The sequence below is a fragment of the Piliocolobus tephrosceles genome, chromosome 8 (assembly GCF_002776525.5).
Source record: "Piliocolobus tephrosceles isolate RC106 chromosome 8, ASM277652v3, whole genome shotgun sequence".
Lineage (NCBI taxonomy): Eukaryota > Metazoa > Chordata > Mammalia > Primates > Cercopithecidae > Piliocolobus > Piliocolobus tephrosceles.
This window is the reverse complement of record NC_045441.1, coordinates 95,465,293-95,491,461: the sequence shown is the minus strand read 5'-3', so window position 1 is coordinate 95,491,461 and position 26,169 is coordinate 95,465,293. Positions and strand designations below refer to the sequence as shown.

At 39.3% G+C, this 26,169-nt stretch overlaps 1 protein-coding gene across 1 annotated transcript in view; it reads right to left on the bottom strand.

Moving 5' to 3' along the window:
• FAM185A (family with sequence similarity 185 member A) overlaps positions 1–26,169 on the bottom strand; it is a 65,176-nt gene that overhangs the window by 7,693 nt on the left and 31,314 nt on the right. The window contains exon 7 of the mRNA XM_023192516.2: positions 16,542–16,676. Within this exon, the coding sequence (XP_023048284.1) occupies positions 16,542–16,676 (135 nt within the window). The remainder of the gene's footprint in view (positions 1–16,541; positions 16,677–26,169) is intronic.

The window sequence follows — 26,169 nt, the reverse complement described above, 5'->3', positions numbered from 1 at the left end:
TTTTATTTTATAGGTCCTGTGGGATTTATGTCTTAAAGAGGTTCTGTTTTGATGTGTTTCCAGGATTTAAGATTTAGAGCTCCTTTTAGCAGTTCTTGTAGTGGTGGCTTGGTAGTGACGAATTCTCTCAGCATTTGTTTATCTGAAAAAGCCTGTATCTTTCATACACGATGCCTAGTTTCACTGGAAACAAAATTCTTGGATGAGAATTGTTTTGTTTGAGGAGGCTGAAGATGGGCCCCAATCCTTTCTAGCTTCTAGGGTTTCTGCTGAAAATCTGCTGTTAATCTGATAGGTTTTCCTTTATAGGTGACCTGGTGCTTTTGTCTCAGTTTAGATTCTTTGTTTTGTCTCAACTTTGGATAATCTGATGTCATTGTGCCTACGTGATGATCTTTTTGCGATGAATTTCCCAGGTGTTCTTTGTGCTTCTTGTATTTGGATGTCTAGGTCTCTAGCAAGGCCAGGGAAGTTTTCCTCAATTATTCCCCCAAATATGTTTTCCAAGCTTTTATATTTCTCTTCTTCCTCAGGAACACCAATTATTCTTAGATTTGGTCATTTAACATAATCCCAGACCTCTTGGAGGCTTTGTTTATATTTTCTTATTTTTTCTTTGTTGGATTGGGTTAATTCAAAGACCTTGTCTTTGAGCTCTTAATTTCTGTCTTCTACTTGTTCAATTCTATTGCTGAGACTTTCCGGAGCATTTTGCATGTCTATAAGTGTGTCCGTTTCCTGAAGTTTTTATTGTTTTTTATTTATGTTATCTATTTCACTGAATAATATTTCTCCCTTCACTTCTTGTACCATTTTTTGGATTTCCTTGTATTGGGCTTCGTCTATCTCTGGTCCCTCCCTGATTAGCTTAATAACTAACCTCCTGAATTCTTTTTAAAGGTAAATCAGGGATTTTTTCTTGGTTTGAATCCATTGCTGCTGAGCTAGTGTGATTTTTGCAGGGTTGTTAAAGAGCCTTGTTTTGTCAGAAAACCAACATTTTTTTTGGTTCCTTCTCATTTGGGTAGGCATTGTCAGAGGGAAGGGCTAGGGCTGAAGACTGTTCAGATTCTTTTGTCCCCTGGGGTGTTCTCTTGCTGAAATACTCTTCCCCTTTTTCTATGGATGTGGCTTCCTGAGAGCCGAGCTTTAGTGATTGTTATCTATCTTCTGGATCTAGCCACCCAGCAAGTCTACCAGGCTCTGGACTGGTACTGGGAGTTGTCTGCACAGATTTCTGTGATGTGAACCATCTATGGATCTCTCAGCTGTGGATACCAGCACAGTATTTTGGGTGTCTCTTGGGTCCTGTAGGAGCAATCTGCTTCCTTCAGAGGGTCTGTGGGTCCTCTTGGGTTTACTGATTTATTCCTATGGTTGTTCTGGAGCTAAAATTAATGATGTGAGCCTCTACACGCTGCTCTGTCTGTCCAAGTTGGAGCTGCGATCTAGTCCTGCCACTCCCAGCCACCAGGCTCTCTCCACCTGTAAAAACCCTTACCTATAAGCCATCTGAGAGTTCAGGTGGTAAGTATAATCTGCCTGATTCTCCTTGCTTGTTCCCTACAAACAAATGCTTGCCCTTCTCGTGCTACAAGCCTTGGTTTAGATATGGCATAGACACCTAGTCTTATTACGCCGGGTGAGTGGACCTCTGTTTGGTTCAATAACAAAATCTGAACTGAGGAGAGTTGTGATTACACTATTGCATTTCATCATAAATATTTTCCTTGTCGAATCCAAGCACACAAAATACAGAATGATCCTCTTCCTCAGTACAGTTTTTCCCTCTGTTATAATAGTACCATGATATTCTCAGCTGAAGAAAAGGTGCTAGGTGCTTGTATCATCTGATCTTTTTGTCAAGTGCTTTTCTGATGCAAATTATTCTCTGAGTTCTTATCTCTCCTTTTCACTCCAAGCCATAATCTTGTCTATGTCCTGGAGCTCATTGCATCTTTCCCGGAACACAGTTGAGTATTCAAGGACCTCCTGTAAGGTTTTTCCCTCTTACTCTCTTGCTGTATTTTCAGTATCACAACCCCGTTTTAATTAGCTTTGATAAGATGGTTAAAGGATCTTAGTCCAATTGGTAAATCCCTGTGTTTACTCTAACTCTTCATCAATAAGGGGTTCAACTTTATTAAACTGTTCTTTTTCTGTGCCCATGCTGCGTTTGGTAGGTCATGATTTTGAGGGACCTTGCACTCAGTTGCTTTTCTGTAATAACAGAGTTTCTTTTTCTAGTAATTAAAATAAATGTTGGGCCGGGTGCGGTGGCTCACACCTGTAATCCCAGCACTTTGGGAAGCCAAGGTGGGCAAATCACCTGTTGTCAGGAGTTTGAGGCTAGACTGGCCAAAATGGTGAAACCCCATCTCTGCCAAAAATACAAAAATTAGCTGGGTGTGGTGGCAGGTGCCTGTAATCCCAGCTACTCAGGAGGCTGAGGCAGGAGAATTGCTTGAACCTGGGAGGCAGAGGTTGCAGTGAGCCGAGATTGTGCCATTGCACTCCAGCCTGGGTGACAATAGTGAAACTCTGTCTCAAAAAAATAAAAAAAAAAACAATAAAAATAAAATAAATGTGGAGGAAAGAACTGGAAATCCTGAAATTTTTGTTTTTCCAACTTTTTCTTCTTTTTTTATACCATTTAGCACCAATAATAAAGCATCAATAATAGTAAGGCTTTTCCAAATACCTGAGATCTCTTCCTTAATGTATTATTTATCACCTCCCCAATAATACATTTCTTACTTATGGAGTGAAAAGCTTTCAACCTATTTCCTTTGCAGCAATAGAGGCCAAGCACAGTGTTACTGCTCTCAAGAAAGAGAACACACAAGCAATTTCAGCTTAGAGACAATACTCAAAAGGGAGGACAGTTTATAAAATTCCATTTAGGTTGCTTGAAAATAGCTTTTTCTATCTTGCCAATAAATAATTTACTGAAACTTCTTTGTACTTTGACCTGAATCTGTGGAGACTCTATTCTATTAATAATTTGTAAAGTTTATAAATTCCTTCCTACAAAAGTTTTTCAACATATATTGGAATTTGGGGTTTCAGAAGCCTTCCTCCTTATTTACTTCCCTTTGCTGAAGGGGGGGCCTGCCCCTCCACACCTGTGGGCATTTCTCGTTAGGTGGAACGAGAGACTTGAGAAAAGAAATGAGACACAAAGTATAGAGAAAGAAAAAGTGGGTCCAGGGGCCTGGCGCTTAGCATACAGAGGACCCGCGCCGGCACCGGTCTCTGAGTTCCCTCAGTATTTATTGATCATTATCTTTACCATCTCGGAAAAGGGGAAGTGGCAGGATAATAGGATCATAGTAGGGAGGTCAGCAGTAAGACATACGAATAAAGATCTCTGTGACAAGAATAAGTTTAAGGAAAAGTACTGTGCCTTGATATGCATATGTAAACATCTCCATAAACCTTTTTAGTGCGTAAAGAGCAGCATTGCCACTAGCACGTCCCACCTTCAGCCCTACAGCGGTTTTCTCCTTTCTCAGTAAATAGAACATACAATCGGGTTTTATACCAAGACGCTCCATTGCCCAGGGACGGGCAGGAGACAGATGCTTTTCTCTATCTCAACTGCCAAGAGGCCTTCTTTCCTCTTACACTAGTCCTCCTCAGCACAGACCCTTCACGGGTGTCAGGCTAGGGGACGATCAGGTCTTTCCCTTCCCACGAGGCCATATTTCAGACTATCACATGGGGAGAAACCTTGGACAATACCTAGCTTTCCTAGGCAGAGGTCCCTGTGACCTTCCACAGTGTACGTGTCCCTGGGTACTTGAGATTAAGAGAATGGTGGTGAGTTTTAACCAGCAAGCTGCCTTCAGGTACTTGTTTAACAAAGCACACCCTGCACAGCCCCAAATCCGTTAAACCTTGAGTCACCATAGCATATGTCTCTTGCAAGGACAGGGTTGGGGGTAGGGTTACAGATTAACAGCATCTCAAATAGAGAACAAAATGGAGTCTCTTATGTCTACTTCTTTCTATATAGACACAGTAACAGTCTGATCTTTCTTTTCCCCACACTTTGCCAATTAAAATCACACTGTTTCTTTGACCAAGAAATGGGAAAATGACTACTCTATGCCTATGCAGTGTGGCTTCTACTAAGTGCAAGGAAAGGCTTCCTAAGACATGTGTTTAACTCTGTAAGTTGCTCTCGAAACTCCTGCCCCAATGTACCCAAATATATGAATCTCTATGTTCTTTTTATTTAACCCAACATGTACCTGATCTATTCTGCACTAGCTATCAACAAAGACAGGGCTCCAGGAAGTAACTTGCGGAATTGTCTTGTTTAAAAATAGGATTAACAATCTTCTTGGTAAAGTGAGCTTTCTCCTGCCTCCCTCCCCACTCCCACTTCTAACCCTGGAACAGTCTTTGTTTATGTACATTTGGTTCAGAGGGATACTTCTAGTGCTGCCTTATTATTAATAATAGCAGATTAAAAGTCAGTGCATAAGGGTTAGAGGGTTTTCTTTTACACTACAAACACTTTGGGCTGCCCACTATAGGGAGTGCCATGCTAAGTATATTAGGGAGGTTCAAAAGATGTAAAAAGACACACCAGTGCTCTCACAAAGCTTACCAACTCACTAGGAAAATAAATCATACACTATGAAACAACATGAAAGTAATTACTCTGAAATTTTATTATTTTTAACACATACATTTCACAAACAAAACCTTTAACACCACATACAATTCCATAACAAAATATTTTAATTTTGTCAACTTTTTTCTTTTTAGACGGAGTCTCGCTGTGTCACTCAGGCTGGAGTGCAGTGGTGCGATCTCGGCTTACTGCAACCTCCACCTCCCAGGTTCAAGCGATTCTCCTGCCTCAGCCTCCCGAGTAGCTGGGACTACAGCCACATGCCACCACGCCCAGCTAATTTTTTGTTTTTAGAGAGATGGGGTTTCACCATGTTAGCCAGGATGGTCTCGATCTCCTGACCTCGTGATCCACCCACCTTGGCCTCCCAAAGTGCTGGGATTACAGGCGTGCGCCACCATGCCCCGCGTCAACATTCTTTAACTTTTTACTGTCTTCTCTCAACCAAAGTGTAACCCAAGATACCTTGACAAGAAATCTTCTGGATAAAAAAAATTTTTGAGCTAGTTTTAATGATGCCTATCCACTAAATTTTCTCCCAAATACTTGGAATAATAATAAAGTCAACAGTACTCCAGGCAAGAGTATACTGAGGAAGTGTACATTAATCAGTTCTGTCCAAAAAATAATCATAATAGTTTCTTCCTCAAATCTTTTCTTCTGCAATGTCTAATCCCATCCATTGTATTTTTCATCTCAGTCACTGTAGTTTTCATTTATAGAAATTCAATTTTGGTCTTCTTTTTATATCTTCCATGTCTTAAGTGAACAAGTGGAATACAGTTATAATAACTTTTATTTTCCTTCTCTGCTAATTTGGTCATCTGTGTCAGTTCTGGGTTGGTTTCAATTATTCTCTTCATTATAACCCATGGGTTTTTTTTGCCCTTTACATGTCTGATAATCTTTGATTCAATGCTAGATATTGAAACCACCTCTGCAAAAATCATAACTGAGAAAATTATTACAGTGAAAGAGCTCTGACGTAACCAACTCCACCTTGCTTCTAATCTCTAAGCTGTCCTTGTTCATTCCTAGGTACAGGCTGAACTAACTGTTGGGAGGAACTTAGTTTATAGTTTAGCTTTTAAATCAAGAAAATAACAGCCATTTCCCAAACAAACCCCCTTCCTGCCCGGGGACTAGACTGCCCTTTCAGGAAAACAAATTAGCCAGAAGATTAGAAATTGTGGTTTAGGAGTCATGCAGCTGGAAGCTGCAAGATTCTAAACCTCCCCAAATTGCTCCTGCGGATAACATCACCATTGTAAAACCTAAGATCAGTGCTTGAGATATTTTGCAGACCCTAAACTCAATCGATCAGTTGGCATAACCCAGATTGATAAGCTGGTTCATCTGATCTTGTGGCCCCCAGTCAGGAACTGACTCAGCACAAAAGGACAGCTCTGACTCTCTATGATTTCATCTCAGATTGACTAATCAAAATTCCCAACTCACTGGCCCCCTATCAAATTATCCTTAAAAACTCCGATCATCAGATTCTCATGGAAACTGATTTAAGTCATCATAAAACTGGTCTCCTGCATAGCCAGCTCTGCGTGAATTTCTCTTTTTCTATTGCAATTCCTCTGTCTTGGTAAGTTGGCTCTTTCTAGGCAGTGGGCAAGGTGAACCTGTTGGGTGGGTTACAACATTGTGAATTTTACTTTGTTGGGTGCTGGATACTTTTGTATTCCTGTAGATCTTCAGCTTTGTTCAAGGATGCAGTTAAGTTACTTGGAAACAGTTTAAGCCTTACATCTCTTGCTTTTATAATTTGTTAGGCAGTTATAGAGTGGTGCTCAGCCTAAGACTCATTGTTTCCCACTACTAAATGCTCTACCCAATGCCCCATGAGTTATGATTTTCTTTCCAGACTGGTGGGAAGAACAGACATTATTCCTGGACCTGTGTGAGCACCAGGTTCTATTCCCTCTGGTACTTTGTCCTATGAACTCGGTCTTGATTGTTATGGACTCTCATCTTGATCTCCCTAACTCAGGGAGTGTTCTAGACTCCAGAGCAATTCCCTTTTCCTGTACTGGAGCCTGGAAACTCTCTCAAGGCAGTAAGCAGGACTCATCTTATTTGTTTCCTAAATCTGCTTAATTTTTAAATTTTTTTGTCATTGTTTCAGGTGGGAAGGTAAGTCAGACCCTTTAGCTCCATCCTGCCCAGAAGACTTCATTATTTTTCTCCCTCTCCCTTTTTCTCTCCCCCTGCCTTCTTTCCACCCTCTTTTTTAACTTCTTATTTTGAAATAATTTCATACTCACAAGAAGTTACAAAAACAGGTACTGTGTACCCATCACTCAGTTCCCCTAATGGTGACAGCTTCTATAACTATACTGCACTATCAAAACCAGGAAATTAGCAGGCAAATTAACTGGACTATAGACCTTACTCAGATTTCACCAGTTTTTATATGCATTCATTTTTTGGGTATGTCTTTGTATATACTCATGACATTTTATCTATCACATATATAGATTCATGTAACCATCATTTTAATCAAGATATGGAACTGTTCTGTCACTACAAAGGAAGTCCTTTGTCATGTCCCTTTAAAGTCATACTCTCCTTCTCCTTCCCTAACCTATGGCAACCACTTGTCTATTCTCCACATCTTTAATTTTGTCATTTCAAGAATGTTATATAAATGGAATCATAGAATATGGAACATTTTGAGATTGGCTTTTTTACCTCAGAATAATACCCTTAAATTCTCTTCAAGTTGTTTACATCAACAGATTGTTCCCTTTGTCAGTGAATTACCTTATGTGGACATACCATGAGTCATAGGAACATTCAGTCATGGAAGGATATTTCAGTCATTTCCAGTTTTTGGCTATTACAAATAAAGCTGTGAACATTTGTGTACAGGTTTTTGTGTGAACATAAGTTTCATTTCCCCAGGATAAATTCCCAGGAATATAAATGCTAGGTGATTAATGGTAGTTTTTTTTTTTTTTGTTGTTGTTGTTTTTAAGAAACTGCCAGACTGAATTATAGAGTAGCGAATTATAGGTGGGAATTATAGGTGGGAATCATTTTATATTCCCACCAGTAATGTAGAAAAGATCCGGTTTCTCTGCATACTTGCCAGCATTTGAATAATCAGTATTTTTAATTTTAGCCATTCTAGTAAGTATGTAGTATTTTATTCTGGTTTTAATTTGCATTTCCCTAATGGCTAGTGATGGTAAATATCTTTTTGTGTATTTATTTGCCATCATATATCTTCTATTGGTTGCACTGTTTCTTAAATGTTACAAGATTAAACTTTTATGTGCATGAATCATGTTTTCTTCACTACTGGGGATATTTCACTTAGGATAAGGATTTGGCTATGGTTTAATATTTCTTGAATGACCAAAATGAATACAAAAACAATAATAAAACAAAACCCCACAGGCATCACAAACAGAGCTCATATGCTCTAAGATTGGGGCCTGCACTTTGAACTCTAGTCTAGGGATCAGCAAACTATGCTCACAGGCCAAATCTGGCCAGAGGCCTGTTTTTAAATGCCCTGAAAGCTAAGAAGGGCTTTTATTTTTTATTTATTTATTTATTTTAGGATGGAGTCTCCCTTTGTCACCCAGGCTGGAGTCTAGTGGTGTGATCTCAGCTCACTGCAATCTCTGTCTCCTGGGTTCAAGCAATTCTCCCTGCCTTAGCCTCCTGAGTAGCTGGGATTTCAGGTGCCCGCCACCACACCCAGCTAATATTTGTATATTTAGTAGAGACAGGGTTTTGACATGTTGGTCAGGCTGGTCTCTAACTCCTAACCTTAGGTGATCCACCCGCTTCAGCCTTCCAAAGTGCTGGGATTACAGGTGTGAGCCACCATGCTTGGCCAGGCTTTTACATTTTTAAAGGGTTATTAAAAAACAAAAAAAATATGCAACAGAGTCTGTATGTCATCTGTTAAGTCTAACATATTTACTATATGGTGTTTACAGATAAAGTTTGCAGATGAATGGAAAGAAAACCTGATCTTTTTTGGGGGCAAACATTAGCAACATTGACATCTGATTACCCATGATACTCTCAAGATCTTACAGTTTAATAAAAAGGTGGGGAAATAAAAACACCATAAAAGCGGCTGGGCGCAGTGGCTCACGCTTGTAATCCCAGCATTTTGGGAGGCCGAGGTGGGCAGATCACAAGGTCAGGAGGCAAGACCAGCCTGACCAACATGGTGAAACCCTGTCTCTACTGAAAATACAAAAATTAGCTGGCCGTGGTGATGGGTGCCTGTAGTCCCAGCTACTCAGGGGGCTGAGGCAGAAGAACCACTTGAACCCAGGAGGCAGAGGTTGCAGTGAGCCGAGATGGCGCCACTGCACCCCAGCCTGGGCGACAGAGAGAGACTCCATCTCAAAAACAAAAAACAAAAAATACCATAAAAGCACCATGACTTGAAAACAGCTCCTACATTAACTCCCTGTCAAAGTATTTTTAAGCAGATAGGTATAAGCCTTATAGCATTCTTCATTCTGTTGTTGAATTTCTTCCATGTGGTCCTGAAATATATATACATTGCTGACAAATTCATGTGCTATAAGCGTTGAAAAACCAAAAACTTCAGTGGGTTCTAAACTCAGAGCTATTTCCAAGAGTTAGTCATATCAAAAGACTGGATTTTTCCCGATTTGGAGAGAAAACAGTGTCTCCAGGTTTTTAAAGTGGCATCTTATGAGCTTAGTCTCATTTCAACCTCTTTTCCAACCCATGAACCAGTATTCCATTATAAATAACAATTCCATTGTATGTTTACTCCCTGGTCTTTAGACAAACTAAGAACTCTTTTCTGACTTGGTGGTTTATTTTGATCCCAAATGAATTTATTTTTTATATGCTTTATATTTCCAGTTTTACTAAAATGAAGTAAACCCAGTAGTGCTAGCTTCCCTACTATCCGGACAATGACAAACACCAGTCCTTTCACTAGCAACACACTTTACCTCTAATATTCTTTGAACATTTAAATATCTAAATTGTGGAGCTGTAAAGACAAAAGGACTTTGTACCACATGCATACCTGGGCTTGGAGACTTGATGTATACCACAGTCAAGTTTCATATCTAAGTTGATGAACCAAGTCTAAAACCTAATAGAGAAGCCACCTTATTAGAAGTATCTTACCTAAGCCACTTACAACATGTTAAATTTGCCACACATGGGTAGAGGACAAAACTTAGAATCAAGACTCTCATAAAGATTAGAGAATGCAGCCACAATACATACTCTTGCATAGCTTTTTAGTAGGTAAATGTTTCAGCCTGAGAGTCTCAGGTTTCCTTTTGACTTCAGAATAGCACATAATACATGTAAATCGTGGTAGGAATTATACACCTGAGTTATTTACCAGTGACAGCAATAGCAAAGGAAACCATGGAGCAGGAAATCAAATATAATTATAGAGCTGACACATCAAAACCCTGTGGGAAGCCGGAACCTAAGGGACTAAATTTTACTGGCATGGTTTCTTGCAGAGATTATCCAGAAATCATGCTGCAGATAAAATCCAGGCTCTTAGCAATAAGAGTTATTTCTGTTTCTATCCTTCACGGGCTCTGTGAGGAAGGCCCGGATGAGCTGAGCTCAGCTGCCTATAATAATAGCTCACATATAAAGCTGCTCATTATTTCCAAAATTTGGTTTCAGATTGGAAATCTCCACAGAAAAAAAGCAATCTGCCCTGATTTTCTAGGCCTCTTAAATTATTTCATCCAGTTGATACATAAGACCTGTGGCTGACTGGGCACCAAACAGTTTTAAAACCGAAATGAAATATGGAAGTTTCTCTTAAACCCAATCACCTGTTCACACTCACAGCTCCCTCCAGAGACTGCTGCTCTCTTCACCTGAGGTCCTGCTGCATTATTACTTTAATGGATTTAATTTGCTATCAGAGACAACATACAGATCTATCTGGGGACCAACCTCATACGATAGTCTGTGCTACTCTGCAAAACAATGCTTGATCAGAACCTAGATTCTTCCACTGTGAACAGGAAATAAACTCATCATTCTGCAATTTGGCCCTTCCTGGTTCAGGAGGTGGGGCCAGAGTGTAAGACATAATAACAAGTAACACACGAAAAGAACTCAATAGGCTAAGGTGCTTCATAATAACCAATGGGTTAAGCATGCAGCTTCCTCAAAGCATTCATTCGTCTTTATCTTCAAGCAAAGGTTACTGAAGGCCTATTTATTTGATGACCTTAAGATAGCTCACTATGGAGTCCAGGCCTCTGTACTCCTTCTTCTGAATTACTGCAGTAACCTCCTAAAAGGCAAAAGTTATTTTATTCTCCTTCATCCACCATTGTTCCTTCTCATCTATCCCCACTCAACATTCAGAGTGATCTAACACACAAATCTGATTATGTGAACCCCAAATTAAAACCTCCCAAGGGCTTCCCAATGCTCTTAATATAAAATCCAATCTGTCCCATATGATCTGACCTCTCCCAAACTCTCCCGCCTCCTTTTATGCCACTTTCACTTCACTCTCTATACTTTGGCCATATTTGACTTCTCTCACTTCCTCACCTCTGTGTTCTCACAGTACAATGTACATACGTTTATACTAACATTGATCCCACTGTACTGTATTCTCTGATTTGCCTTTCCTCACTAGAATGTAAGCTCCTCAGAAGGCAATGAGACCATGTTTTATATTACCCTTGCACCCCTAGTTTCTGGCAGTGCTTGACTCAAACATTTGTTGAGTAATTGAGCAAATAAAGAAAAATAGAGAAGACAGGAGAAGGAGGACATAGGCTAGGGAAAGATAATTTTGTTTTTAAACATTAAGTTTGAGGTGGCACTGGTTTAGTGGAATAGAAATGGGCAATAACAATAGAGATCAGGTCTGCAGGTATTGATTTGGAAGTTATATACACAGAAATAATGACTGAAGTCATGAGAATAGTTTTAAAACTAAATCTAAATTTTAGACGCATGATTCTATGAATGAATAAAATATCACAAAATACCTTTAGCTTATAATTCAAACATGCTTACATATGCTAATAATTTTGGTTATGCTGTGATTCAGAGCACAGTTAAACAAACTTGTATTATTGTTTTAGACTATTGGGACCAAAGACCAAAAATAGGTAACTCTCTTGGCTCCTTATCAAATTCAAGACATTAGATCACAAGTTGATTCTTACTATATTTGATATCCAGTCATTGCATAATAATGTTTCAGTCAACAATGAACTATAGAAATGATAGTTGTCCCATAAGATTATAATAGAGCTAAAAAATTCCTATCACCCAGTGACTTTGTAGCCATCCTAATTGTTGTTTAAATGCAACGCACTACTTGCATTTGGGGTGATGCTGGTGTAAACAAACCCACTCCACTGTCATATAAAAGTATAGCACATATATTATGAGTAGTTCATAATACTTGATGAGAATAAATGACTATGTTATTGATTTATGTATTTACTATACTTTTTATCGGTATTTTAGAGTGTACAGCTTCTGCTTATTAAAAAAAAAAAAGTTAAGATACAACAGCCTCTCAGGCAGGTCCTTCAGGAAGTATTCCAGAAGAAGGCATTGTCATCACAGGAGATGACAGCTCCATGTGTGTTACTGCCCCTGAAGGCCTTTCAGTGGGACAAGATGTGGAGATGAAAGTAATACTGATGTTCCTGACCCAGTAAAGGCCTAGACTAACGTGTGTGTTTGTGTCTTAGTTTTTAACAAAGTTTAAAAAGTAAAATAAAAAAAAAAATTAACAATTTTAAAAACAGAAAAAAGCTTACAGAATAAAGATAGACAAGTGTATTTCTACAGCTGTAAAATGTGTTTGTGTTTCAAGCTAAGCATTATTACAAAAGAGTCAGAAAGTTTTTTATTTTATTTTTTCTTAGAAGGAGTCTTGCTCTGTCGCTCAGGCTGGAGTGCAGTGGCGCCATCTTGGCTCACTGCACTCTCTGCCTCCTGGGTTCAAGAGCTTCTTTTTTTTTTTTTTTTACATGCTTATTCTGTTTTTTCTCTTTTTTTTATTATACTTAAGTTCTAGGGTACATGTGCACAATGTGCAGGTTTGTGACATATGTATACATGTGCTATGTTGGTGTGCTGCACCCATTAACTCGTCATTTACATTAGGTATATCTCTCAATGCTATCCCTACCCCCTACCCCCACCCCATGACAGGCCCCAGTGTGTGGTGTTCCCCTTCCTGTGTCCAAGTGTTCTCATTGTGCAGTTCCCACCTATGAGTGAGAACATGCGGTGTTTGGTTTTCTATACTTGCGATAGTTTGCTCAGAATGATGGTTTCCACCTTCATCCATGTCCCTACAAAGGACATGAACTCATCCTTTTTAATGGCTGCATAGTATTCCATGGTGTATATGTGCCACATTTTCTTAATCCAGTCTGTCACTGATGGACATTTGGGTTGGTTCCAAGTCTTTGCTATTGTGAATAGTGCCCCAGTAAACATACGTGTGCATGTGTCTTTATAGCAGCATGACTTACAATCCTTTGGGTATATCCCCAGTAATGGGATGGCAGGTTAAATGGTATTTCTAGTTCTAGATCCTTGAGGAATCACCACACTGTCTTCCACAATGGTTGAACTAGTTTACAGTCCCACCAACAGTGTAAAAGTGTTCCTATTTCTCCACATCCTCTCCAGCATCTGTTGTTTCCTAACTTTTTAATGATCGCCATTCTAACTGGTGTGAGATGGTATCTCATTGTGGTTTTGATTTGCATTTCTCTGATGGCCAGTGATGATGAGCATTTTTTCATGTGTCTGTTGGCTGTATGAATGTCTTCTTTTGAGAAGTGTCTGTTCATATCCTTTGCCCACTTTTTGATGGGGTTGATTATTTTTTGTAAATTTGTTTAAGTTCTTCGTAGATTCTGGGTGTTAGCCCTGTGTCAGATGGGTACATTGCAAACATTTTCTCCCATTCTGTAGGTTGCCTGTTCACTCTGACGGTAATTTCTTTTGCTGTGCAGAAGCTCTTTAGTTTAGTTAGATCCCAGTTGTCAATTTTGGCTTTTGTTGCCATTGCTTTTGGTATTTTAGACATGAAGTCCTTGCCCATGCCTATGTCCTGAATGGTATTGCCTAGGTTTTCTTCTAGGGTTTTTATGGTTTTAGGTCAGACATTTAAGTCTTTAATCCATCTTGAATTAATTTTTGTATAAGGCGTAAGGAAGGGATCCAGTTTCAGCTTTCTACTTATGGCTAGCCAGTTTTCCCAGCACCACTTATTAAATAAGGAATCCTTTCCTCATTTCTTGCTTTTGTCAGATTTGTCAAAGATCAGATGGTTGTAGATGTGTGGTATTATTTCTGAGGGCTCTGTTCTGTTCCATTGGTCTGTATCTCTGTTTTGGTGCCAGTACCATGCTGTTTTGGTTACTGTATCCTTGTAGTATAGTTTGAAGTCAGATAGTGTGATGCCTCCAGCTTTGTTCTTTTGGCTGAGGATTGTCTTGGCAATGTGGGCTTTTTTTTTTTTTTGGTTCCATATGAATTTTAAAGTAGTTTTTTCCAATCCTGTGATGAAAGTCATTGCTGGCTTGATGGGGATGGCATTGAATCTATAAATTACCTTGGGCAGTATGGCCATTTTCACAATATTGATTCTTCCTATCCATGAGCATGAAATGTTCTTCCATTTGTTTGTGTCCTCTTTTATTTTGTTGAGCAGTGTTTTGTAATTCTCCTTGAAGAGGTCCTTCACATCCTCAAGGGATTCTTTTTCCTCAGCCTACCAGGTAGCTGAGATTACAGGCTCCCACCACCATGCCTGGCTAATTTTTGTATTTTAGTAGAGATGGGGATTTCACCAAGTTGGTCAGGCTGGTCTCGAACTCCTGACCTCAAATGATCCACCTGCCTTGGCCTCCCAAAGTGATGGGATTACAGGCGTGAGCCACCACAGCTGGCCTAAAAAAGTTCTTAAAAATTTAAGTTTATAAAGTAAAAATGTTCTTTGGGAAGTTGAGGCAGGAGGATCACTTAAGGCCAGGAGCTGAAGACAAGCCTGGGAAACATAGCAAGGCCTCATCTCTACTAATTTTTTTTTTTTAAATTAGCTGGCCATCATAGTACACACCTGTAATCCCAGCTACTAGGGAGGCTGAGGCAGAAGGATCACTTGAGCCCAGAGTTCGAGTTTACAGTGAACTATAATTGCACTCCAGTCTACACAACAGAGAAAGCAGCTATCTCTAGAATAAATAAAGTAAAAAAGTTACGGTAAACTAAGGCTAATTTATTATTGAAGAAAAGAATAAATTTAGTGTAGCCTAACTGTACAGTGTTTATAAAGTCTACAGTAGTAATGTCCTAGGCCTTCACATGCGCTCACCACTCATCACACTGACTCACTCAGAGCAACTTCCAGTCCTGCAAGTTCCATTCATGGTAAGTGCCCTATACAGGTGTACCGTGTTTTATCTTTTATACCATATTTTTACTGTACCTTTTCTATGTTTAGATATACAAATCCCATTGTGTTACAACTGCCTACAGTTTTCAGTACAGTAGTCTGCTGTACAGGTGTAGCTTAGGAACAATAGGCTATCAAACAGCCTCAGTGTGTAGTAGGCTGTACCATCTAGGTTTGTATAAGTTCACTCTATAATGTTCACATGACAACAAAATTGCCTAATAACACATTTCTCAGAATGTTTCTCTCTCATTAAGTGATACATGACTATACTTAGATTTTCATCAAATTTTCACCACATAACTATGAGTCTGCCCATTAGGCAGCATGCAGTGAGATCCGGGAGTGTATAGGTATTATTTTCATTCGTGTTATGTTTTTTGTTAATATTCTATGAATTTTAACAGAACTTTCTTAATTTTCATGACATAAAATGAATATCTAACACTGAAATTTGATCTTATGAAGACCACCCTCTCCTCCTCCCCTATTCTTCCTTTTTCTAGTTGGCATCCCGTGCCTTTAGCTTATAGCATTTATCCCTATACACGGTCTAATTGCAGTGTCCTCCTTGATGCCATTCTGTAAAATTTAAAGGAAAACTTCACCAGCATTAATTTTTTTATTCATTAAAACAACAAACCCTGGCCAGGCACAGTGGCTTACGCTTGTAATCCCAGCACTTTGGGAGGCCGAGGTAGGCTGATCACCTGAGGTCAGGAATTCGAGAGCAGCCTGGCCAACATGGCAAAACCCTGTCTGTATTAAAAATACAAAAAAAGTTAGCCAGGCGTGGTGGTGCACGCCTATAGCCCCAGCTACTCAGGAGGCTGACGCAGGAGAATCGTTTGAACCCGAGAGGCAGAGGTTGCAGTGAGCCAAGGTCACGCCACTGCACTCCAGTATGGGCAATAGAGTCAGACTCTGTCAAAAAAACAAACCCCAACCAATGACAAATCTTAAAAAAAAAAAGTATCAGCCACCAGTGTAGCCAGATATAATGAAAAATGTACAAAAGCTATTCACATTTGTGGGACTAAGAATTTGTTATTCTAAAACAGCAAGCTTAAAATGTACATACCAAACAAAATTCCTATTTACTGCAGTCATATGAAGTTAGTTTTAAATATTGCATTTAATATATGTATTCAGTTTATTTTTAAGTTCAAGAATTAGAAAGCAGCTCTTCTAGAAAATTTAAAATTCAGTTTTACCCAATGACAGGACTAATGAGGGTTCCCTAAATGATTTAAAGAGGTCTTTTTAAAGAAAATGTCTGTATCATATTAATGATAAGCAACTAGAAGAAAAAAAGATGTCAAACATGAGAACGTAATAATGGAAAAGTATAAAAAAGCTAAAATTTCCGTTAAGTGTACCACATTTCTACTTATGTATGGAGAATGGCTATTCATCTGACATAGCAAAATGCAGCCTCCTTACCAGTCACTGTTACAACATCATCTTTATGAGCTTCAGCCATTTCCTGAACATGGACTTCTGAGGTCACATCAACCTCTTTCCCTGATAACTGTAAATAAGCTTCAAGTGAAGATGGAACCTTGACAATAATAGAACCTGTAATAAATATAAAGGAGAGCTCAGTAATATAAAGAATCAAAAGTACCAGAGTCTATTATAAATTTGACTGAAAGGGTAGCATTGCTCCTGGAACACTGTTTTTACTCCTCAGCATACAGTATTTATTTAAACCTTTTCCTTATTCCCAGGTGCTCAAAGTTTCCTTACTCTCAAGGCATTCACAGACACTTCTGTCAAGAGTATGGGTTATTAGCACATTATTAACTGCTAGTTCTTCTTTTTGCCAATAGTCCTACCCAGCTCATCCAACACCAGAAAGTGAGTAATTTACTACACATGTAGCTTATAGATAGGATTTCCCATTGAGCATTTAATATGAGCCAGACCCCTAATTACATTGTTTTAATCCCCATATTAACTTTATGAGGTTTTTTTTTTTTAATTATACTTTAAGTTCTAGGGTACATGTGCACAACGTGCAAGCTTGTTACATATGTATACATGTGCCATGTTGGTGTGCTGCACCCATTAACTCGTCATTTACATTAGGTATATCTCCTAATGCTATCCCTCCCTGCTAGCCCCTCCCCACAATAGGACCTGGTGTGTAATGTTCCCCTTCCTGTGTCCAAGTGATCTCACTATTCAATTCCCACCTGTGAGTGAGAACATGCAGTATTTGGTTTTCTGTTCTTGTGATAGTTTGCTGAGAATGATGGTTTCCAGCTGCACCCATGTCCCTACAAATGACATGAACTCATCATTTTTTATGGCTGCATAGTATTCCATGGTGTGTATGTGCCACATTTTCTTAATCCAGTCTGTCACTGATGGACATTTGGGTTGGTTCCAAGTCTTTGCTATTGTGAATAGTGCCGCAATAAACATATGTGTGCATGTGTCTTTATAGCAGCATGACTTATAATCCTTTGGGTATATCCCCAGTAATGGGATGGCTGGGTCAAATGGTATTTCTAGTTCTAGATCCTTGAGGAATTGCCACACTGTTTTCCACAATGGTTGAACTAGTTTACAGTCCCACTGACAGTGTAAAAGTGTTCCTATTTCTCCACATCCTCTCCAGCACCTGTTGTTTCCTGATTTTTTAATGATCACCATTCTAACTGGTGTGAGATGGTATCTCATTGTGGTTTTGATTTGCATTTCTCTGATGGCCAGTGATGATGAGCATTTTTTCATGTGTCTGTTGGCTGTATGAATGTCTTCTTTTGAGAAGTGTCTGTTCATATCCTTTGCCCACTTTTTGATAGGGTTGTTTTTTCTTGTAAATTTGATTGAGTTCTTTATAGGTTCTGGATATTAGCCCTTTGTCAGATGAGTAGATTGCAAAAGTTTTCTCCCATTCTGTAGGTTGCCTGTTCACTCTGATGGTAGTTTCTTTTGCTGTGCAGAAGTTCTTCAGTTTAATTAGATCCCAGTTGTCAATTTTGGCTTTTGTTGCTGTTGCTTTTGGTGTTTTAGAAAGGAAGTCCTTGCCCGTGCCTATGTCCTGAATGGTATTACTTAGGTTTTCTTCTACGGTTTTTATGGTTTTAGGTCTAACATTTAAGTCTCTAATCCATCTTGAATTAATTTTCATATAAGGAGTGAGGAAAGGATCCAGTTTCAGCTTTCTACTTATGGCTAGCCAATTTTCCCAGCACCATTTATTAAATAGGGAATCCTTTCCCCATTTCTTGTTTTTGTCAGGTTTGTCAAAGAGCAGATGGCTGTAGATGTGTGGTATTATTTCTGAGGGCTCTGTTCTGTTCCACTGGTCTGTATGTCTGTTTTGGTACCAGTACCATGCTGTTTTGGTTACTGTAGCCTTGTAGTATAGTTTGAAGTCAGATAGCGTGATGCCTCCAGCTTTGTTCTTTTGGCTTAGGATTGTCTTGGCAATGCGGGATCTTTTTTGGTTCCATATGAACTTTAAAGCAGTTTTTTTCCAATTCTGTGAAGAAATTTCTTGGTAGCTTAATGGGGATGGCATTGAATCTATAAATTACCTTGGGCAGTATGGCCATTTTCACAATATTGATTCTTCCTATCCATGAGCATGGTATGTTCTTCCATTTGTTTGTGTCCTCTTTTATCTCACTGAGCAGTGGTTTGTAGTTCTCCTTGAAGAGGTCCTCTACATCCCTTGTAAGTTGGATTCCTAGGTATTTTATTCTCTTTGAAGCTATTGTGAATGGGAGTTCACTCATGATTTGGTTCTCTGTTTGTCTGTTCTGGTGTATAAGAATGCTTGTGATTTTTGCAAATTGATTTTGTATCCTGAGACTTTGCTGAAGTTGTTTATCAGCTTAAGGAGATTTTGGGCTGAGACAATGTGGTTTTCTAAATATACAATCATGTCATCTGCAAACAGGGACAATTTGACTTCTTCTTTTCCTAACTGAAAATACCCTTTATTTCTTTCTCTTGCCTGATTGCCCTAGCCAGAACTTCCAACACTATGTCAAACAGGAGTGGTGAGAGAGGGCACCCCTGTCTTGTGCCAGTTATCAAAGGGAATGCTTCCAGTTTTTGCCCATTCAGTATGATATTGGCTGTGGGTTTGTCATAAATAGCTCTTATTATTTTGAGGTACGTTCCATCAATACCGAAATTATTGAGAGTTTTTAGCATGAAGGGCTGTTGAATTTTGTCAAAGGCCTTTTCTGCATCTATTGAGATAATCATGTGGTTTTTGTCTTTGGTTCTGTTGATATGCTGGATTACGTTTATTGATTTGCATATGTTGAACCAGCCGTGCATCCCAGGGATGAAGCCCACTTGATCATGGTGGATAAGCTTTTTGATGTGCTGCTGGATTCAGTTTGCCAGTATTTTATTGAGGATTTTTGCATCGATGTTCATCAGGGATATTGGTCTAAAATTCTCTTTTTTTGTTGTATCTCTGTCAGGCTTTGGTATCAGGATGATATTGGCCTCGTAAAATGAGTTAGGGAGGATTCCCTCTTTTTCTATTGATTGAAATAGTTTCAGAAGGAATGGGACCAACTCCTCCTTGTACCTCTGGTAGAATTCGGCTGTGAATCTGTCTGGTCCTGGACTTTTTTTGGTTGGTAAGCTATTAATTATTGCCTCAATTTCAGAGCCTGCTATTGGTCTATTCAGGAATTCCACTGCTTCCTAGTTTAGTCTTGGGAGAGTGTAAGTGTCCAGGAAATTATCCATTTCTTCTAGATTTTCTAGTTTATTTGCATAGAGGTGTTTATAGTATTCTCTGATGGTAGTTTGTATTTCTGTGGGGTCCGTGGTGATATCTCCTTTATCATTTTTTGTTGCGTCTATTTGATTCTCCTCTCTTTTCTTCTTTATTAGTCTTGCTAGTGGTCTATCTATTTTGTTGATCTTTTCAAAAAACCAGCTCCTGGATTCATTGATTTTTTGGAGAGTTTTTTGTGTCTCTATCGCCTTCAGTTCTGCTCTGATCTTAGTTATTTCTTGCCTTCTGCTAGCTTTTGAATGTGTTTGCTCTTGCTTCTCTAGTTCTTTTAATTGTGATGTTAGGGTGTCAATTTTAGATCTTTAGTGCTTTCTCTTGTGGACATTTAGTGCTATAAATTTCCCTCTACACACTGCTTTAAATGTGTCCCAGAGATTCTGGTACGTTGTATCTTTGTTCTCGTTGGTTTCAAAGAACATCTTTATTTCTACCTTCATTTCCTTATGTACCCAGTAGTCATTCGGGAGCAGGTTGTTCAGTTTTCATGTAGTTGAGCGGTTTTGATTGAGTTTCTTAGTCCTGAGTTCTAGTTTGATTGCACTGTAGTCTGAGAGACAGTTTGTTATAATTTCTGTTCTTTTACATTTGCTGAGGACTGCTTTACTTCCAACTATGTGGTCAATTTTGGAATAAGTGCAATGTGGTGCTGAGAAGAATGTATATTCTGTTGATTTCGGGTGGAGAGTTCTGTAGATGTCTATTAGGTCCACTTGGTGCAGAGCTGAGTTCAATTCCTGGATATCCTTGTTAACTTTCTGTCTCGTCAGTCTGTCTAATGTTGACAGTGGGGTGTTAAAGTCTCCCATTATTATTGTATGGGAGTCTAAGTCTCTTTGTAAGTCTCTACAGACATGCTTTATGAATCTGCGTGCTCCTGTATTGGGTGCATATATATTTAGGATAGTTAGCTCTTCCTGATGAATTGATCCCTTTACCCTTATGTAATGGCCTTTTTTGTCTCTTTTGATCTTTGATGGTTTAAAGTCTGTTTTATCATAGACTAGGATTGCAACCCCTGCTTTCTTTTTGTTTTCCATTTGCTTGGTAGATGTTCCTCCATCCCTTTATTTTGAGCCTATGTGTGTCTCTGCATGTGAGATGGGTCTCCTGAATATAGCAAACTGATGGGTCTTGAATCTTTATCCAATTTGCCAGACTGTGACTTTTAATTGGACCATTTAGTCCATTTACATTTAAAGTTACTATTGTTTGGTGTGACCTTGATCCTGTCATTATGATATTAGCTGGTTATTTTGCTCGTTAGTTGATGCAGTTTCTTCCTAGCATCAATGGACTTTACATTTTGGCATGTTTTTGCAATGGCTGGTACCTGTTGTTCCTTTCCATGTTTAGTGCTTCCTTCAGGATCTCTTGTAGGGCAGGCCTGGTGGTGACAAAATCTCTCAGCATTTGCTTGTCTGTAAAGGATTTTATTTCTCCTTCACTTATGAAACTTAGTTTGGCTGGATATGGAATTCTGGGTTGAAAATTCTTTTCTTTAAGAATGTTGAATATTGGCCCCCACTCTCCTCTGGCTTGGAGAGTTTCTGCTGAGAGATCTGCAGTTAGTCTGATGGGCTTCCCTTTGTGGGTAACCTGACCTTTCTCTCTCGCTGCCCTTAACATTTTTTCCTTCATTTCAACTTTGGTGAGTCTGACAATTATGTGTCTTGGAGTTGTTCCTCTCGAGGAGTATCTTTGTGGCATTCTCTGTATTTCCTGAATTTGAATGTTGGCCTGCCTTACTAGGTTGGGGAAGTTCTCCTGGATGATATCCTGCAGAGTGTTGTCCAACTTGGTTCCATTTTCCCCATCACTTTCAGGCACACCAATCAGACGTAGATTTCGTCTTTTCACATAATCCCATATTTCTTGGAGGCTTTGTTCATTTATTTTTACTCTTTTTTCTCTACACTTCTGTTCTCACTTCATTTCATTCATTTGATCTTCAATCACTGATACTCTTTCTTCTAGTTGATCAAGTTGGTTACTGAAGCTTGTGCATTTGTCACGTAGTCCTCGTGGTTTTCATCTCTATCAGTTCTTTTAAGGACTTCTCTACATTGGTTATTCTAGTTAGCCATTTGTCAAATCTTTTTTCAAGGTTTTTAGTTTCTTTGCATTGGTTACGTCGTTCCTCCTTTAGATCTGAGAAGTTTGATCGACTGAAGTCTTCTTCTCTCACCTTGTCAAAGTCATTCTCCATCCCACTTTGTTCTGTTGCTGGCGATGAGCTGCGTTCCTTTGGAGGGGGACATGCGCTCTGATTTTTTGAATTTCCAGCTTTTCTGCACTGCTTTTTCCCCATCTTTGTGGTTTTATCTGCCTTTGATCTTTGGTGATGGTGATGTACTGATGGGGTTTTGGTGTGGGTGTCCTTTCTGTTTGTTAGTTTTCCTTCTAACAGTCAGGACCCTCAGCTGCAGGTCTATTGGAGTTTGCTAGAGGTCCACTCCAGACCCTGTTTGCCTGGAGAATCAGCAGGAGGCTGCAGAAGATAGAATATTGCTGAACAGCAAGTGTTGCTGTCTGGTTCTTGCTCTGGAAGCTTCGTCTCAGGGGTGTACCCTGCCATGTGAGGTGTGAGGTGTCAGTCTGCACCTAGTGGGGAATGTCTCTCAGTTAGGCTACTCAGGGGTCAGGGACCCACTTGAGCAGGCAGTCTGTCCGTTCTCAGATCTCAGCCTCTGTGCTGGGAGATCCACTGCTCTCTTGAAAGCTATCAGACAGGGACATTTACCTCTGCCGAGGTTTCTGCTGCTTTTTCTTTAGCTATGCCCTGTCCCCACAGTTGGAGTCTATGGAGGCAGGCAGGCCTCCTTGAGCTGCAGTGGGCTCCACCCAATTCGAGCTTCCCTGTGGCTTTGTTTACCTACTTAAGCCTCAACAATGGTGGACGCCCCTCCCCCAGCCTTGCTGCCGCCTTGCAGTTAGATCTCAGACTGCTGTGCTAGCAATGAGGGAGGCTCCGTGGGTGTGGGACCCTCTGGGCCAGGTGTGGGATATAATCTCCTGGTGTGCAGTTTGCTAAGACCCTTGGTAAAGCACAGTATTATGGTGGGAGTTACCTGATTTTCCAGGTGTTGTGTGTCTCAATTTCCTTTGGCTAGGGAAAGGAATTCCCTTTCCCCTTGCGCTTCCCAGGTGAGGTGATGCCTCGCCCTGCTTCAGCTCTCACTGGTCGGGCTGCACCCGCGGACCAGCGCCAACTATCAGACATGCCCCAGTGAGATGAACTCAGTACCTCAGTTGAAAATGCAGAAATCACCCATCTTCTGTGTTGCTCACGCTGGGAGCTGGAGGCTGAAGCTGCTCCTGTTCAGCGATCTTGGGTGTGCCCCCATGAAGTATTATTATCACCTCAATTTTACAGATAAGAACTTGCTCAACTTCTCGCTAGTGCTGGTGCTGGAACCTAGACTCAGCTCAATAATTACAAAGCCCATGCTTTTAACCACCATGGTATTTCACACATTGCTATCTCATCATAGTACAGGTCTTGTGACCTCATCATTATAGCACAACTAGAACACTGAGCTCTTGTGCTTTCAGATGTGCCTTGTGTGTAACAAAAAACAACAATATAAAAGGATTATTTGAATTCCAACTCACTAATGTTTCTTTTGAGCATATTACAGGCTTTTGGATAAGATAAGACACTCAACCTGTATTTCCATACAACCTGGCTGTAATTCAAGCTTCTAAAAGGGTAAATCAGGAAAAGTACTCTATTAGGTATGGAGTCATTTTTCAAAACAATTTTGAGGGTTGCATTGTAAATTCACCAACACACTCCTATTTCAGAAGTTTTTCTTTCTGTTTTTCATTAAATAAAGGAGGCAAAAGGCCCCTGCCATAAAGCATTAACCCCATCTCTGTGGACTAAGATGGTCAGGATGGGGTTTAGGATGCATTTACTTATGGGTTACGGTTTTCCTTCCAATCTGGCTAACATCAGCTTAAGCTTCCTTAAGTCATTTCTTAGTCTTCCTAACTGGAGCTAGAAGTTTGAGATAAGCAAGATGAACTGTTCTGTTCTAAAAAAAAATTAGGGAACAATGCACATCATTACAACTAGTTTATTTTATTAAGGAATAAATTGCAGCCAGGCACGGTGGCTCATGGCTATAATCGCAGCACTTTGGGAAGCCAAGGTAGGTGGCTTGCTTGAGCTCAAGAGTTTGAGACCAGCCTGGACAACATGGCAAAACCCTGTCTCTAACAAAAAACAAAACAAAACAAAAACAAAACAAAACAAAAAAAAATGGGCGTGGTGGTGCACAACTGTAGTCTCATCTACCTGGAAGGCTGACCTCCCAAGCTTAGGTGATCCTGATGAGGCTACAGTGAGCCATGGTCTTGCTGCTGCACTCCAGCATGGGTGACAGAGTGAGACCCTGTCTCAAAACCAAAAACAGAAAACCGAATTGCTTTCCAGGGTTCAAATGTAAACTACAGACAGGAGATTCCCATAACAACATATGAGGGCTTTAGGAAAAAACAAAACAAAAACAACTCTGAAAGATTTCAGGATAAATAGAAAACACGTTTTTCTACCAAACATACTTTCAAAAGTAGAAAATCATGGATTTAAAAAACTCTTTTTGTAGCACTTGATATCTCTAAATGTATGAAGTTTCAAGTGTACTAACTTTATGAACACTTGTCTCCATTCTTAAATGCACAACATGATCTTAGATTTTTGAGATCTTTAAAAATGTTAAGCAATGCAAAGATTTCTATCCCATCTCCCTCCACATCTTTAAAAACCAAAAACCACCACTACCAAAACTCCATTACTGTTTGTGAATGAAGAATTTTCATGACTTGAAAACCTTCCTAATGTCCCATCTTTAACACTAACTTTTTTAGAAAGGAGAGCTCTTGTTATGTTCTTTAACCTCTTTTCACTTCATAAAGTTCTTCATGGTTGACATCAGTATTATCCTCTTAAAAACTCAAATGTGAACTAACAGCACCATTTATTGAAGGCATATTATTTTAAAATTAGTGATTTATCCCAAGGACAAAATGTTAAGTGGAAAAGTCAGAACTCAGATTCAGGTGTGACTCCCAGGCCCATGAACAGCCTTTCTGAATGAATTAAGAAGGTCACCATATTAATTTTCATAAGGTGAAAGAAAACAAGCATTATAGATTTTTCCACATCACAAAATGGTGAAGACCTAAGAGACTCCAGTAGCTGGCTCTGAACCCTACAGCAAGACAGTGGCAGAGTTGGAATGGATTCCAGATGTCTTTGCTAACCATTAAGAAAAGAGTTACTGAATAACTTTCCATTACTCTAAAAAGTTACTGTTCCCAAGTGTATTGAGAATTCAGAGATCTGAAGTAAGACAGAAATCTTTGTTTTCAGTTGTCTTTAAGCTTCTGCCAGTAACATGGTCCCAGTAGAAGAAAACATAAAACTGTAATCTTAATCAAAATTTGCAACATCAAATACTATTTCAGTAGTTTCAAATACTGTTTGAAATAATACTAAAAAATATTTTAAGTGAATAAAGACTAACAATCTTCAAAAGTTTTACAGTTTCCTGTTTATTTTGCCTACCATGCAAAACATTAAATTACTTTTATGTAAGAGCTTATTCAAAACTTTGTTCTTACTCTGTTACTAGTTATATTAACAATATATCCCTTTTCTCCTTGGATCGTTGTAATAATGGAGTACGATTATATAACTTACATGCCATTTATAATTTACCCTAAAGAGTATTACCTAAAGCTCTTAGATTTAGTGAGGACATCAGTTTATCCTATTTTAAAGGGAGAAAATATGATATTGAGAAATCAGACCGGTGTATCAGCAATAACTGAGGTTTCAGACCTCTGTGTTTTGCAGTTTTGACACTGACAAAATAGCAGGAACAATCAGTCTCTGTGAGGAAATATTTTCCTTGTTAAACATCTGGCCAACATGCAAGAGCTTCTAGACTATTTTTAAATTTTTTTTATACAGAGCTACAGTTCTTTCTGCAGCCAAGCCACTTCGGCCCCTATGGCCAACCTACTTCACCCAAGCCACTTGTCAACACATATGTGTACATCCATGTGTGCAGAAGAACAGACAAATTCATATTTAGCTTTCAGATGAAAAGTATACCATTTTAAATGAAAGAGTTGGACTCAGAATAAGTTGTGTCAGAAGTTAAATGATAGATAGAGACATATCATAAGTCTTGATACTTTAAGAGACTAAATAATCACTTTAGAGGACCTTCCTGTGTGGTACCTTTATTTAAGGATCACACTTTGAAAACTGTTACTCTA